The sequence below is a fragment of the Balaenoptera ricei genome, chromosome 5, assembly GCF_028023285.1.
Source record: "Balaenoptera ricei isolate mBalRic1 chromosome 5, mBalRic1.hap2, whole genome shotgun sequence".
Taxonomy (NCBI): domain Eukaryota; kingdom Metazoa; phylum Chordata; class Mammalia; order Artiodactyla; family Balaenopteridae; genus Balaenoptera; species Balaenoptera ricei.
In genome coordinates this window covers 58456892-58473003 of record NC_082643.1, presented here as the reverse complement: position 1 = coordinate 58473003, position 16112 = coordinate 58456892, and the positions used below count along the sequence as shown (strand labels likewise).

At 37.8% G+C, this 16112-nt stretch overlaps 1 protein-coding gene across 5 annotated transcripts in view; it reads right to left on the bottom strand.

The window, feature by feature from the left end:
* The window catches only part of EPHA5 (EPH receptor A5), a 320620-nt gene extending 310678 nt beyond the window's left edge, over nt 1-9942 (bottom strand). For all 5 annotated transcript variants that reach the window (XM_059924076.1, XM_059924074.1, XM_059924077.1 and 2 more), the window contains exon 1: nt 9762-9942. In XM_059924076.1, coding sequence (XP_059780059.1) covers nt 9762-9942 — 181 coding nt within the window. The remainder of the gene's footprint in view (nt 1-9761) is intronic.
* Nucleotides 9943-16112: the final 6170 nt, after the last annotated feature.

Genomic DNA, 16112 nt, shown 5'->3' with positions numbered 1-16112 from the left:
AAAACCTTTCTAAAAATATAAAAGCTCAGTTCTATTTCCAAGTAATATCTTAAAATCTGAATATAACTGAGCAGATGAGAAAATTGTATACTTTAAACCAAAACAGAGGTGTCGAACTATAGTGTCAGACATATGTTTCAGGAAACTTCTAAGGATTTAATTCTCCCAATTATCCACTTTCATAGCACCGTAAAGGTCATTTAAAATATATATTATATTAAATACATATATATAAAACTTACTATGCCAGTACTAAATATCCAAAACATTTGAAATATCTCTTGATATGTTTTGTGGCTAATAAGAAACTTCTGACCCCTCCTTGGAGCATAATGAGATAAAAGGCAACATTTACAACCCATGATCCTTGTACTGATGATTTTCCCTTTATTTCCTAATCAAATCCCAGTATTCAATATTAAATAATTAGGAAACCAGCTAGAAAATAGGACAACATCACGTGGTTGATTTTTATCTTTGATTGCTCTATGGAAAATTTGCATATGCAATTCTTTTTGTTAGATTGTTTTCCTGTCCCAGATTCCCTTTGATCATCCAATGCAAGGAAGACAATAACCTGTGATTCTGAAAGCTTATCTCAAATATCCCACATTTGGTAGTGGGGAAACCCCAGGGACTAACATTTGTTGGATACCTGTTTTGCTCTAGGAATTTTACTAAGCAACATACATACTCTGCACATTATTTTATTTTCACAACAACGCTATGAGTGTGTGTTAACACTTAATTTTAACTATGTGGAATCTGAGGTGGATGGTTCAAGAACACATCACTCATACATGGCAGGGCTCACTTCATGGTCTTTACATGTTCCCATTTTGCACTACCCCAGTGAGAGGCAGTTATCGTGAAGTTAATTAAAATTAAGCTACAGGGCCCTCAATGATATGGGTCACTTCCATGCCACTAAGGCACCAGCAAAGTGTTCACTAAATCCGTATTTCTGCTACACTTGCAAAACTAAAATATTTTTGTACTCCTTTCCTTAAGGACGATTCCTCACATAGTATAAACTTAAATCTACAAAACTGCCGCTCCCAATGCTTCCTTGTACCCTAGTCCTCACCTGGCAAGTGAAACATTAACATACATGGACTTTGCAGAGCTCTAAGCAGCCACACTCCCACAACTTCCATATGCTCACCAATTAGAAAATTATCTCATTTTGATTGTTCTCCACAACAATTATGTGAAGTAGTACCATGCTACAGATACATGAACTGAGGCTAAAAAAAATAACACGAGTGTCCACAGAATTCAGAGGTAGTAAATGATGGAGATTAGAAAAAAAGGAAAGAAAACAAAACAGAAACAAAAAAAAACTCCACAAAATACAAAAAAAAAAAAAAAACCAAAACAAAACAAGACTAGTTTCTTTTTGAATTTCAAAGCCAGAAGTTTGGATTTGATTTTTTCTTTTCTCTTATTTTTCTTAATTCCATACCAGAAATCCTTTCCCTGCTTCGTTTTGCAGGCTTGAATCAAAAAACAGTGGCTCCAAATCTCCAAGATTAAATGGTTCTGTTGTTGTCATTGCTCCTATCCCCAACTTCCAGAAAAATCAAATAGGATGGTTTGAAATTAGATATGGTTAAAATCCTTCAGACACAACAGTTCCCAAGTATTTTCTACTTTTCTCAGAAGGCTGGTTGTATCCCTTTTAGGAGACTCGTGACAGAATCACTATACTGCCTAGACTGTAGGGAGACGACAGACCACTGTCATCTTCCACAAAACAGGGCAGTCGAATCACCTGTCCAGCTAGCAGCACACAGGCCAGGGCTCTGCGTGAAAGCTACAACTTGGCTCAGAGAGAGCGCGCCTGCTTGCGGACTGCTGGGCTGAACCGGTGCCAGCCGGACCTACCTGCTGAGTTTGTCTTTCCACAGAAGACATTAACAAGCATCCTGGAGCTGGAAGGGACAGCCAGTGCAAAGTAAATAAGTGAGCTATCTTATAAGAAACACAAAACTGACAGATATCTTAAACTCTTGTACTTCTGACTTAAGAATCAAGTAAAAAATATATAACTTGGTTTGCTACAATCTACTCTTTACCGTTAAGGACTGGGTCCCATGATTTATTTAACAGAAGACTATACTGTCTGATCACCCCAATACTTCCTTGGAGGCAAGATGTATGGATGAGCTCTTACAGGCAAGGATGAGCTCTTTCCCTCTTATCTTGATTTGACTTTACATAAATGGAGTATCTGATAAGGGAGAGGGGAAGAAGGAAGAAGGGAAAGAGAGAGAAAAGGAGGGGTAAAGGGGAAATGAGATGTGATGGATGAAAATAAGAGTGTGAAATTATCATAAGAGAAAAAAGACACTACCCATTTCTGAGTAAAAGAACAGACTGTATTTTCTCTAAATCCTCCAATACTGAGCCGGAAACATGTTTCCAAGTAGGAACATTTTCTCACAAAGCATATGCAAAATATTTCAACCCTCCAGTTTTGGCTCTTTGATTATTATTATTATTTTTTTTACCAGATCATTTACTTAACAGAGTTACGAGCCCAGTTTAGTTAGAACCGAAGACGTGTGTGATGGATGGAGAAGATAGCCTGGGCAATAGTCCAGCAACTATAACAGAATTAGACTCATCACAGTCACTTTAATCCCAATTATTTAATCTGCGAGGTATCTAACGCCACAAGTATTTGTCATGACTCAAGAAAACTGTACAACTTACAGAGAAATAAAAGAAAAAAGAACTAAATGGATGAAATAAAATGAACTAAAGAGTTATTTTTTTCCATTAGGCTGGGATTTATATCTTCAGAGTCAGTAAAACAAATATAAAATTAGAATGTGTGTGTGTGCTGGTATGGTATTTTTTAACAATATAAAAAATAAAACCCAAGCACTTGTATTAATATCAAGTTCATAGTGATACCATCATGACATCCCTCCCCACTCTTTCTCCCAGCTTCACCACAACCTTAACACACAACCTAAAACGTGTCCATGTGCACAAACACAATCCTCAGGCCAAGTTCCTGAACTCTGCTTAATAAATGCACGGCAATTAAAGCCATGAATACTGAATCACTGGAAGATACAGAGGAAAGAATACATGACCTAGGGTCAACTTCTGATCAACAGTTTTGTATATTCTCCAATAGTTTAAATGATATTAATAAAGTACTACATAAACTGATCAGAAATTAAAGGCTGTAGAACCTACAGGGAAAAAAGAAAAGAGCTAACATAATGCTTTAAGAACAGAGCTTACTAGGTTTTCTTTAACTGAATACATTATCAATGAGATTCTAAAGACAAAACACATACTTTTTTTTAGAGGATTTTTCGGCATTCTTTAAATGGTAGAAATGACTCCTTATGGTTTCTTTAAATTGCTAAAGATTAAAAAAAAAACATTAAAAATTATACCCACATAAAATGGCAGCTAGTAATAATAAAAGTCATCATGCTAAACCACAGAGTTTTCAAAAGCTCCAAGTGGTGCAACTGCTAAATTACAGTTTTATTTTATAACTTTGTAACAGCTAGAATTCTCATTAGAGATACTCGATGACAAGTTTGAACTTTTAGAAAAAATAAAAGCTAGACCATAAAGTCCCACACATTCACCAGACACAATTTAAATTATTATGTACCTTACAGCATTTTTTAAATTTTATTTATTTATTTTTTGCTTTACACTAACAATAGATAGTCTAAGAAATTTTTAAGATGGTAATGAAATAAGTTAAAAGGTAATTTAAAAATCTATTTCTCATGAGATTTGTTGATTAGAATTATGTTTTAAGTCATTCAATTAAGTGTTTTCTATTGCCATTTTAATATGAATTTTAAATTACAGCCATTTCTTATTTTATGGGATTAGAATGAGTGAAATGAATAAATCCTATACATTTGAAATTTACAGTGTCAATAGAAAAATGTAAATTCCAATCAAGTTTTAATACTCAAGAATACCTGTACCACTATCTATTTGTAATTTGATTTATAAATGGCTATTTCATAGTACAATGTACAGCATCAGTGAGCCTAGTATTTTGGTGGAAAGTTCTTTATTACAACACCTTGTATATGTTATCAAATGTATTCTAAAAAATGAGCTGTTATCCAAAATTTGGATTTAAAAATTCTTAAACATTTTTTCTTGTTCAAAAGTAAATTTTTGTCTTGTTCAAACACTTTAAAATTGATTTCATTAACTCTGAATAAACAAATGTCTAGAAAGGCAGAAACTAAAACAGGAAAAGTATATGATAAAGGGAGACTCCTTAAGCAGTCATGCTAACTGTTTTGGAAGTTAAAAACCAAATACTTAAAAACCGATCATTTACATTTTGATTTAAACATTTTCAATGGAACCAATAATTCAGACAAGATTTTCACAGTGAATAATTATCAAATCTTCCAGTTTTCTAACTGCTATATAATATAATAATAACATAATGCTTTGAAAAATGTTATGAATAGATCAGAGAATCTCCAGTTATTCATTTCCTATATCAAATATATCTTACTGAATAACCTATTTTGTTTATTATTTCAAAGTTATGTATTATTAAACTTTTTGTAAAAAACATGAACTATTTAAATCTGTGTTTACAAAGCCTTTAGAACTTATTTTATTTTTTAGTGACTTTTGTATACCTTCATAGAAACGTAAGTGTATCATTTAGTCTGCGATAGAACATATGATACATTTTTAATGTCAATTAAAAATACCATTAGGTGTGTTTATGTATACAATAGACTAGGATAACTCCTTTGAAGAAATAACTATCTAACCAACTGATTATATACATTTTGATAAAATAACTAAATATGTATTTACCCAATAGAGCATGCCAGCAGGAACTATTCTGCTCTATAGATAAATACATACTCACCAGAGATATTAGAACAGAAAGAATCATTGAGTCTCTAAGGTAACAATTTACATTTTTAGCTCTCGTATTGATTTCATAGTTAAAAGTCACTGTTTCTGGAAAGAAAACAAATGGACAAATACTGCAATCAATTTTTAGTGATTCATAAGCAAGGCTGAATATTCAAACTTCAGTTAATTTTGATGTTTTATGAAAACTATTGTAAAAGTATTTTAAGATTGTTAAAAATGCCATAATCATCTTTGAATAATCAGATACCTCTGCTGACTTAAGTTCATGTTATTCATTAGTAAAATGAAATATATCTGCTAATTTAAATTGAAAAAATAAAGTATAAAGAATTATTACTTTTTACAGTAGTTATTTCTTCAAGATATTAACAACACATTTTTCTTTTTAAAAAAAGTTGTTTGACTCATAAAAGGAAAAATAACTATAGTTAGTTAACATAATCATGCACATTATACCCTATTTTTACAGTCAAAGGTAAAAAGGTTTCTTACAAATGAAAGAGAAATAAATTGGTCACTCAAGCAAATACATAAAAAAGCACACCAAACAAAGGAGGTTCGAGTGGTCAAGTCAATAAACAAAAATGTAGTGAAAAATAACTAAAGCATAGTCATTTTCTCAGCAGTAGCAGCACTGAATAAAGTCTAATATTTAATTAAATAGACTAGGGCTGTTTTGTCTGTAAATAGCTATATCATCTCATTTTTATATTTCATGTAGAAATATTCTAAATGGTCACATTTTGTAAAGCAGAGTATTAATAATACAAATAATGGCAAGTAATACATTTCTAAGCATAAAAAAATGAATCTTTTCCCATACCAATTATATCCTACGTGAACTTACATAAAGAATTAATAATATTTACAAGTGACAATATTATAATAAGAATATTTTCAATCAAAGGAGAACTATCCATTAGAAATGCAGAAATTGTTCAACCTCTTCCCTGCCTTAAATGAGGAAATGAAATCCTCTTACATGTCACCCAGACACCCAAGAAGATCTTTGTCTACATCAAAAAAAAGGCTTAAAATGTTAAGACCCATCCCTCTGCTCCCCATTCATGGTTTATAAAGCAAAAAGCCTAAACTCCTCATGGTGTCTTCCTAGTTCCAACAAGCTATGATTCAAACAGGGGTAATGGCTCTCTTTTTTCCTTCAGTAGCGTCCTGGTGAGGGAATAATTTTACTGTCCTTTTTCTGTGGGGTCCTGCCTCTTTATCTAAAAGGAAATGAATTACAACCAGATGACAAGGCCACAAAACAAAGCCATTTGGTTTTACAAATCTATTATGTCTGTCGTCCAATCGTTTTATGGGCCTGGTCCTATTATAAACCAAGAAAAACCCTAAAACAAACTTTCTTCCTTTTCTTTCTTTCCATTGAAAACATTTACAATTTTATAATTGTTTTTCAAACAGTTGAGGCCCCCAGTTTTTCCCCTCATGTGGTGTTTTTTTTCTCCCTCAGAGCCCCTCCATTCCACTTTCTCCAACATACAAGACATTCAGAGACAAGAAACTGGACTTTTCAAATACAAACTGCTGACAACTGTCAGAAGCACTTTACTGGGACATTACTGACTGTAGCTCAATGAATTAAGCTTGATTCACTGCGGGTGAATCATTTTCAATGCAGAGCTGTTCAGCAGTAATTGGCCAAGAATCCCTACTGCAAAAAGCACTTGTCAAATAATGCTTGTTTACAAATATATCTCCAGACAGCAAAAAGTGGCAGTTACTGAATAAGTTCAGGGCCACCTCCAATATTCATAACAGTGGACACGCTCCCTTTACTTATTAAATCTATTAAAATTTTCACTTGTTGATACACTTGCTAATATTTGTCCTGCCTGATCAGTCTTAGACAATTTTTTTGCTTTATATATGCCTCGGAATTATTTTACAATAAAAGTCTTGTATATTACACTGTAGTTCAAAGGTTTCTTCCACATGTTATTTATGCCTAATGTGTGTAATAAGACAACTAAAGATATATTGACATTATCCTAGAATTCAGGCTAAAGAGTACATTTTCCTCTTTTTGTCTATTATCCAATGTATTCTAAAATTCATTTCATATCAGTCCAAGATTCTAGACACATATTTGACTTTTTCTGTTCAATTCTGCTTATTTATGTCTACCAAACTTAAATTTTAAATATGACTGGAATACCAATTATAAATGTAAACTCACATTTATTTCTATCTGCCTTGAAAATTTTATTTCTCACATAATGGGAGCATTCATATCATACACATATATAATGTATATACACACTATAGTCTGAGAAATCACTAAGCATCTATAGGTTGCAGAAAGCAAAGTATAGGAGAGCAAGTTATTAATGGAGTCAGTGCATACATAAAATCTTTCTGCCCCTGATCTTCCAAAGTTCCTCCAAAAACAATCAAAAACAAACTTAAAATCTCCAATCTGAATCTTTAAATAAATAAACAAACTGACTTCTGTTATAAATACCTTATATTCCTGTTGTTTGATTTAGAAGAGCAGTATCATGGAGAAACAAAAAGAAGAGAACATAAATATTAAAGGTCTGGGATGACACTAATGGAAAGATGGAAACTGTTGGGCAGAGACAGGATGAATGAGAGGAAGTGTGTGTGTGTGTGTGTGTGTGTGTGTGTGTGTGTAGATATATAAATTTTATTTCTCGTTATGTAAAATAATGAAGTTACAAAATGTACCCCAAACAACAGACACGCTTTTACTTTTAGCGTCTTCAGAACACTGGCTGGTAAAGTACCGCTCATTGTTGGTTAGACCTCGGCAATCCCCATCTCACTGAAGCCCAAGTTTTGCTGTGTGTACCAGTAGCTGGGGTAAGGACAACACAATCTGTGGGTGTTAAGTCTGTAATATAAGCCAGTCAACCTTCCACAAGACTCCAGCTCCGCTTACAATAGGAGACCGATGCTATTTGCTTGCTTCCCTCCATCTCCTTTTGCCTCTTTCTCCCCGCACAGTCTCGACCCTTGTTTCCATTTAGCGCCACCTTCCCTGAGACTTCATTTCTTCCATTCTCTAACCAAGAGCTACTACTCCCTTACACCTCTACATAAGCCCCTTCCCCCATCACACCTGGAAAAAAACAAACAAACAAACAAACCCTGAAACATAACGGAACACACGAAAGGATAAATTATATTACTACTACTATTACTCTTTAAATCCAAACCAGGATGCCCCTTTCGGTGGAATAAGACAGTTAATGAAAGGACTCCTAACCCTGTCATAATCCTCCGTACTTCTAACATAATGAATCTAACATGAGATGTCAATAATAGGACTATGACTTCAGAAAACACTTTCTCAACTTTGTCGGGAAGGTAAAAAATGCAGACTGCTTGTGTTAAGCATGGGAGACTTTATAGGTAGGTAAATAGATAGGTAGATAGATCGATCTACATGTAATCCTTAAATCAGATTTTTAAAAATAAATGTAGGGGTTAAAGAGAGAAATTCATGGGGTGGGGTGAGGAGTCTCGATCTGCCCTGCTTTTCACACCGTTCCTAGGGAGCTGGCAGCACCCCGAAACCAGCTCAGCGCCTTCTCCTACAGCCAAGACACAACCCGGGCAAGTCACGAGGACATACACGACTCCGCCGCTGCTGCTTCATCTTTCCGGTCCGGGGTCCCCTGCCCCACGAGTGGAAGGAAAATTTTAAGGTTCTGTGCCTCACTCGAGGCATCCGGACCCCCAAATCGAAACCCCAACCTTGCAGCCAAGAGGGTAGGGTTTTCGATGTTTTCGTGATGGAGCTGACCGATATGAGATGCTGCCCCCCCCCCCCCACACACACACAGAGGGCTTGTGCCCTTAAGCTCGGTCCCGGCGTGTAAGAGGAGCCAGCGCGGCAGAGCGGACCCGGAGGCCGAGGGCGGCGGGCCGAGGGGCTGAGCAGAGCTCGGAGAGCCGCGAACGCCGCGCAGGTGCTGCTCCCGCGCCGGCCCTACTCTCCCGGTGCAAGGCGGGGACAGTCTTCTGGGTCCGGAGCGCAGGATTGGGGGTGGGGAGGAGAGTGGGGGCTCGAGGATCCGGAGCGGGGCTTTTCCTTCACGGAAACATGGGAAGACCTGACCCGGTGGGTGCCCGGAGGCGACACTCCCCTCCCCCCCGAACCCTCCGCCTCCCGCGGCGTCCCACCTTCCCGCCTTCTTCCAATTTCGCCTCCGTGTGATTATGAGACCCCCAAAGTGAGCGACACCAGCACAGTGTGGAGCGCCTTCCTTCCTTCGCCATCCCCCTCCCTCGAGCAATAAAAGCTCTTACCACCCACCCCAGAATAGCAGCGGGTGATGCCCTAAATAACAGCTCCCAGAAGGCACTCCCCTCTCCCCCAAATAAAAGCATCCAGCTACCCCCGCTGCGTTTCCCATCCCCGGCCTCAAACAACGGTTTCTAAAAGCCCCAAACGCTCCCGAGATCCCTGCCACTGCTCTTCAAACAGTTCCCACTCTTTCAAGCCCGAAATGTCACTTCCCCACGGGCTTCAAGTGAGACCCAGCCGCACCCAGCCTCCGGGCGCGGGTCTCGGAGCCCTCTTTCCTCCTGGCTTCCAACTTCCCAGCCCCCCCCCCCCCCAAAGCAGCCTGTGTCCACAGGCAGGTTCCGCGCCCAGCACTCCTCAGCTAATGTCAAACAATGCAAGCAGAGACGGCGGGATGCGGGCGAAAAGGCTAGCGAAAGCGGACGACAAATGTTAGTTCGAGAGGAGGGGTGCGATTTCATCCGCGGTAGCCGCGTCCAGCGCGCCCGGACCCGCGCTTCCAGGCCCCGCCTCGCCCCTCCGCCCCTGGTCGCCGCGGTCCCCACCCCCACCGCTCTACCTTCGTTGCTGGGGCTGGCCAGGAGGGTCCGGAGCGCGGCGCACAGGAGAAGGCAAGTCCAGAGGGGGGCCCTGCGAGGTGCGGAGTAGCAGCCGGCCAGAGACGCGGGGGTGCTGGGTAGGTCGCCGCCGCCGCCCGAGGGCCGCCGGCGTCCCGCACCCCGGGGCCCCGAGCCCCGCATCTTCTCTTCGCCGCCTCCGCCGCCGCTGTCCCGCGCCGCTCAGTCCACGGCTCCCGCCTCGCGGAGGGGGCGAGAGAGGCTCGCGCTTCCTCCTCGTTCCCCGTGGGCTCCTTCGCCTTCTGGCTCGCGGCTCGTCCAAATGCGGGAACCAGGGATCCTCTGAGACGGCTGAAGTTTGCTCCCGGCTCCCTACTCCCTCCTCTACACCGGGGTTAAATGAAATACTAGTTACGGTGGATAGTGCAGTTCGGGACCGGACTCAAGGGTGTCGAGAAGGTTCCGCGTCCTGTTCTTTACCTCTTTAGACTTTTAAGGATTGGGGTCTTTTAAATGCCACTGGGGGAGAGATAAAGGCTCCTTTTCAGTCTTCAGGGCTGAAATGGACGAAGGTAAGGAAGACAAGGCATCTTAAGAAGAAATCCTCAATAAAAAGAGGAGAAAAAAGCAGGGTGGCTAAGGAGAAAGGAAGAGGAGTTGGGAAAATATAGGGTGGGGAAAATACGAGAGAGGGGAGCGGAGGAAAAGACCCAGAGTTCAAAGAGGCCGGCAGAAGGAAATAGCTGCGGGCTGAGCGCTGACGAGGGAAGGACTGACGGCGGCTAGCGGGCAAGAGCGCGGAGCCCTGCGGCGGCGGCGGCGGCGGCCCGGAGCTGCGGCGGTTCCCGGTGCTCGGGGAGGAAGCGGTGTGTGCGCCGCTGGGCAGGCGAGCTCGGAACTGCACCGCCACGGCGCGCTCCTGCTGAGTCTGGAGCTCCGTGGTCTCCTCCGCCTGCCCGCTCTGCGCCTCCCACCCTCCTCCCCCCTCCTCCCCCCTCCTCTTCCCGGCTCCCCCCGCCCTCCGCTGCTCGCAGCCTCGCCAGTGAGAATCTACTGTAAGTGTGAGTAGCTTAGACGAAGTCACACACCCACGGAGGGAAGTAACCAGGAGGCTGCCGTGGTGAGTGTTGCCTAGCGGTCTCCGGGAAAGGTGCGTTTGTCTCCGAGGATAATTAGGGCGAAGAATTCTCCTGACGACGCCTGCGAAGACCCGGGCTCCCGGGAAGCTGAAGGGAAATCGGACCCAGTTCAGCAGCAAGCCCTTAGAGGAGCGGGTCCCTTGTTTGGCATATTGCCTGCTGCCCATCACAGGCTTGTGGCATCAACAACCTTGCCGTCACATAGCCAAGCATTCGTAGGCTGTGCTAGTCCGTGGCTAGTTTCTTAAATACCCTTATCGCTCACTGCTACTGACCCTTTCTGTTCTTCCAATATTTTGGCGGCTGGAATGAAATAATTAGTCAACATTTTCTTCAAAGTAAATGGTAGAATTTCTAAATATAGAAACGGTAGCTATGATTGCGATTTCAGGAAGTCAAAGAATTTGGCAATTGAGAAATGTGGTGTTCCAGTTACTTTTAAGATGTGATGATTTAATTAACTAATTTCATTGATGGGACGTTTTATGCTTTAGAAATTATATGATATGTAGATATATGAAATTAATTCCAGTGAAATTAATTTCAGGATATTTTTAATTAAATTTGTTTTAATGTCTTGTGTTCTGCTGCATTGAGAGACACAAATAATTAAGAAAAACGGTTTAAAACAATTAACTTTCCATGTTTCACCCCTATTATGTCTTCCCTTCCTTTATTATTTTTTCCTCAATTTTCTCATTGATTTTTTCAAAGAGATACATCTGAAGGGCAAGTTTTAGTATACGGGCATTAAAAAACAAAAAACAAAACAAAACAAAAAAACCTGCAGATAAAGCATCTACCAAAAAGTGTGATTTTAGAAGAAAGGTATCTCATTTAATTTGCTGCAGAGTCTCTACTGTGAAGATTGGGTTTACACTCACACCTAATAATGTTGGTTCTGCTCACCAACTTTAATATCGAGAGCCCTGTTTGTCTTCACAATAAATTTCTCATAATCTTTAGCTGATGACATTTGTTTTTTGTTTAAATATTTACAATAAAGATGAAAGAATAAAGCGGCAGTGATGCAATTTCATGCAGAGGTGGAAGCTCATCTTTGATTTTTTTTTTTCCCTGAAATGTTTTGGCACCAGAAATCTAAAAGCAGCTTCTTTCTATTATAATGTGCTCCAAATGCATGAAGCAAATTTAGAGGAATGGCAGTGAATCAGTCTCTCAGTTTGGCAAAAAGCCTCACAGTGAGATGAAAAGTTAAAATTTATGTTTCTATTTGAAGACCATTCAGAATGTAAGCTCCTCCACCCAAATTTATAGTTGAGTTACTTAAAAATATCTAAACAGAATATCAAGGAAGTTATCTAAAGCCTATGAACACATAATAATGCTGTGTATGAAACAGAGGCAGTTTAATGGGACTTTGAACTTGTTGTTTTATTTCTTTAGGCCTCAGTATCCTCATCAGTAAAAAGAGGGATTTGGAGAAGATGATCTTCAAGTTCTCTTCTCTTCCATATCCTTTGCATTTCTGTTACTACTCTGTTCATCTGTCTCCAATTATTTACCTTTGACTGCAAAATTACCAAATTTCTTCAGGCTATCTTTGAAAGCCTTCTACTACAAACGGCTTAAACAAATTTTCTATTTTATTTTACACTAAAATTTTGAATTCAGTGTTACCTAAATTGTCTCATACCTCTCTGCTTTTACATCTGGCACTCCACTCTACAGAAGTTCCACCACTCCCTAAAAATATTTAACATTTCCCCCACCCTATTCCCTCACACACATCTCTCTCATCCAAAACCCTACTCAGTGTCCAAGGAGAGTCAAGCATTCAAGACTGATTTTTCTCTTCCCAGAAAGAAGTGATTTGGTTCTCTTTCTCCAAGTATCCATAGCTTATGATTTATGTCAATCAACACAATGATAATATTTCCTGGGTGAAAAACTGGAATGAATGATCTAACTATAAGTATATATATATATTGGTATAAAGAGACAGAATTTAAACTAGGTATGCCAAAGAAAACCTGGGACACTGTTCCCTATGGTGGGAATTATTCTACCTTCTCATTAAGGGACTGAGAATACAGAATGCAAAATCCTTTGTATTCTCCACCTTGCTATTCTCCATCTTTGTCATGGTTGTTAAATAGTATTTATTACGTATCTTTGAAAGAATGAACAGCTGTAAAATGAAGCCCCAGGGACAGCAATGAAAGTCATTTTTTGGTCTAATGAAGGTTAATCAGAGAAGACAATTAGGGTGATTTGGCTTTGGCCTCAATCTCAAAGGAAGTCTTATATTTGACCATGTGTTGATTTCTTGGCACGGACATACTCTTAGCATACTTACATTGGATGATGGCATTGCATGAAAACTAGATTTGTCTTTTTCTGTCATACTACAGCTTTGCACAAGAAAGCCTACTATGTTTGCACTTCTCATTGCTTCGGATAACTGCTGTGGCCTCAAAATGGTGAAAGTGGCTGGTGTCTCCCTAGATCTCTACTTGGTCTGGCTTTCGTACTAAGCTTTCATGAAGAAAAGATATGAAGAATCACCTTGATATGACACGTTGAATGGTTACTACCCTATAAAAGGTATTATAGTTAAATTCAATGTATTAATAAACCTGAATATATCTTCACTGCATTCAAAGTAGAACAACAACAGAAGCAATTTTAATAAGCAGACTTGCTGGTATTTACGGATGATTTGCTATGTATTAAGCATCATGTGATGTTTTACATCAATTATTTTATTTAATGTTGACACTCCAACCATCATGTCTGTGTAATTATTGGCCGCATATTGATGATGAGAAGACTGAGGAAATGAGGTAGGCACCCTGAGTAGTCCAACAGCTGGTAAGATGTGGAAATTTTAACCCATGGCACTGACTCTGTGTGAGAAAATTATAATGTAACAGAAGTAAAGAATAAATTTGATAACCAGTTGTTCAGGAAAAAAGAGCAGTACCCAAGAATTCTCCATTAATGGGAACAATTAATGGAAAAAAGTATTCCAATTTTCAAGTTTATTTAAATCTAAAAGGAATTAGCCAAATAATACAGTACAGGTCAGTTAAATGAATAGGAGGAAACAAGAAAGGAAGGATCCTAAATGAGCATTACATGGAGAAAAAGACTGTCTCATGTATACAAAAACATGTACAAAATTTGTTTGTGTAAAATGGAGACAATGGACCAAATCAAGAAAATAACAAAATTGAGGTGTGTGGACAGATAAACAGACAACACAAACAGATGGCAGGAAGCTCACATAAACCATGGAAGAAAACACAAGCAACAGTCTTTATAAAAATAATCTAAATAAAACTCCATAAACCAAAGAACATGTTTCCCTAAAATATTATGTAATCTTAGCAATTTTTTACATAATTGTTTTAAACGTTTTTGTCACAGCTACATTCTTTCTTTGGGAGAATTTGGGAAAAACAAAAACAAAGCAAAATTTAACCCATGGTAGATGTTACATTGAAATTATAAGATACCCTAATGAAACAATAAGATACTCTAATGAAGTTACTTTTTCAGATCCATGATTTCCTGAAAAGAATACATATATGGTGATGTCAATTATATTGATCCCAAAGGTAAAGATTCATTAAAATATATTTATATATATTAAATATATATAATATATACAAATATATATTATATATATTAATATATATAATATATATTAAAATATATAATTTTATAATATATATAACATATTATATTACATATATATTTAATATATATAATATATATTAAAATATATTTAAGCAATCAATAGTAGCTCTTGAAGTTCACAACCAGATTAATGCTAATATATTCATTATTTTATACGTTGCATTTTAATTTAATTAACATAAAAACAAAATTTTTTTCATTATTGTTTTTTAAGAATTTTTTTAAAGTCCTAGAACCCCTTTGTCTATTAATAACCCAAATTTTTATATAACAAAGTTAGATTTAATTTTATTTAAATCTAATTGATTATCAGTTAGGTATTTAATTTTAAAAATAATGAATTAATAGCATTTTAATAAATTAATGAAGGTTTAAATATATAAATTATTTCATTACTATACATTAAATGTAATGTTCATTACATTAACAATACATTAAAGCACTACTCATCAGAAACTTCATTTATTAAACGGGTTCATATTATAATCAGCATTCATTTTTTTTTTTTACTTTCAATGAATATCGGGAACAGAATAAAATCTTCCACTTTCTGTGAGTATTAGGAGAGCGTTTTATAGCAAAGAATAAGGAAAAAAATATTCAAATAAATTATAGTGATCTAAAGAGCTACCGATTTTTATTGTTGTTGGTGGTGGTTGGTTTATTCTCTAATGGTCCCTATATCAATGTGCTACAAGTGTCCATATTGCAGTGTATTAGGAGGCCAAGGCTGCTGAAGTTGATGAGGAGCCACACTGATTTGCCCAGAAGTTCGTCAGCTGCTCTTTGCCTCCAGCATCTTGAACAACTGGCATCATACGGAGACGTAGACACTGAAATAACAAGGAATCTCGGGGCTGAAGAAGTAGGAAAAGTGTGCTCAGAAGAGTCACAAGATTGAAGTGATACATTGTAAGAGTGACTCACTTTACTTAAAATTCCACTTTTCTAACCATCTTCTGGACTCCAGAAGTCTTTGCTGATATGTGAAAAATAAGCTGTATTATTTTTCATATTCAGAGAAAGGTTTTTATTAAATTCAATGTATATACTGACTTGAAATTCATAAATAATCCACATATGAGAACATATTTTATAATATAACTAGCAATAGTTTGCTGGGGGGAAAACTGATACATTTGCTCAATGACATAAGTAAGTAAGGGGTACATTTGCAACCAGGCTTTCAATACCACTGTTGATTGTCCATGGAACCGGCTTCTAAGTAAAAGTTGGCAGTGATAACCTCATGTACTCTCACACTCTATGGGTGAGAAGTGAATCTGGAACGTCTTTTGTAGGGTGGTTTCACAATATTATTGTGCCTTTAAAATGTGGGTAACATTACACTCAACAATTACACTTATTAAAATTTAAGGAAATAAATTAATAAAAATGGACTAAAAGATTAAACATAATGGCATTTTTAATGGATAAAAATCAGAAATACTCTAATATTCAATAAGAAGTGCTAAATACATCTATATAATAGACACCATGGAACCATTTAAATGCTTGGAAGAATATGTACATAAAAAAAATAGTTCT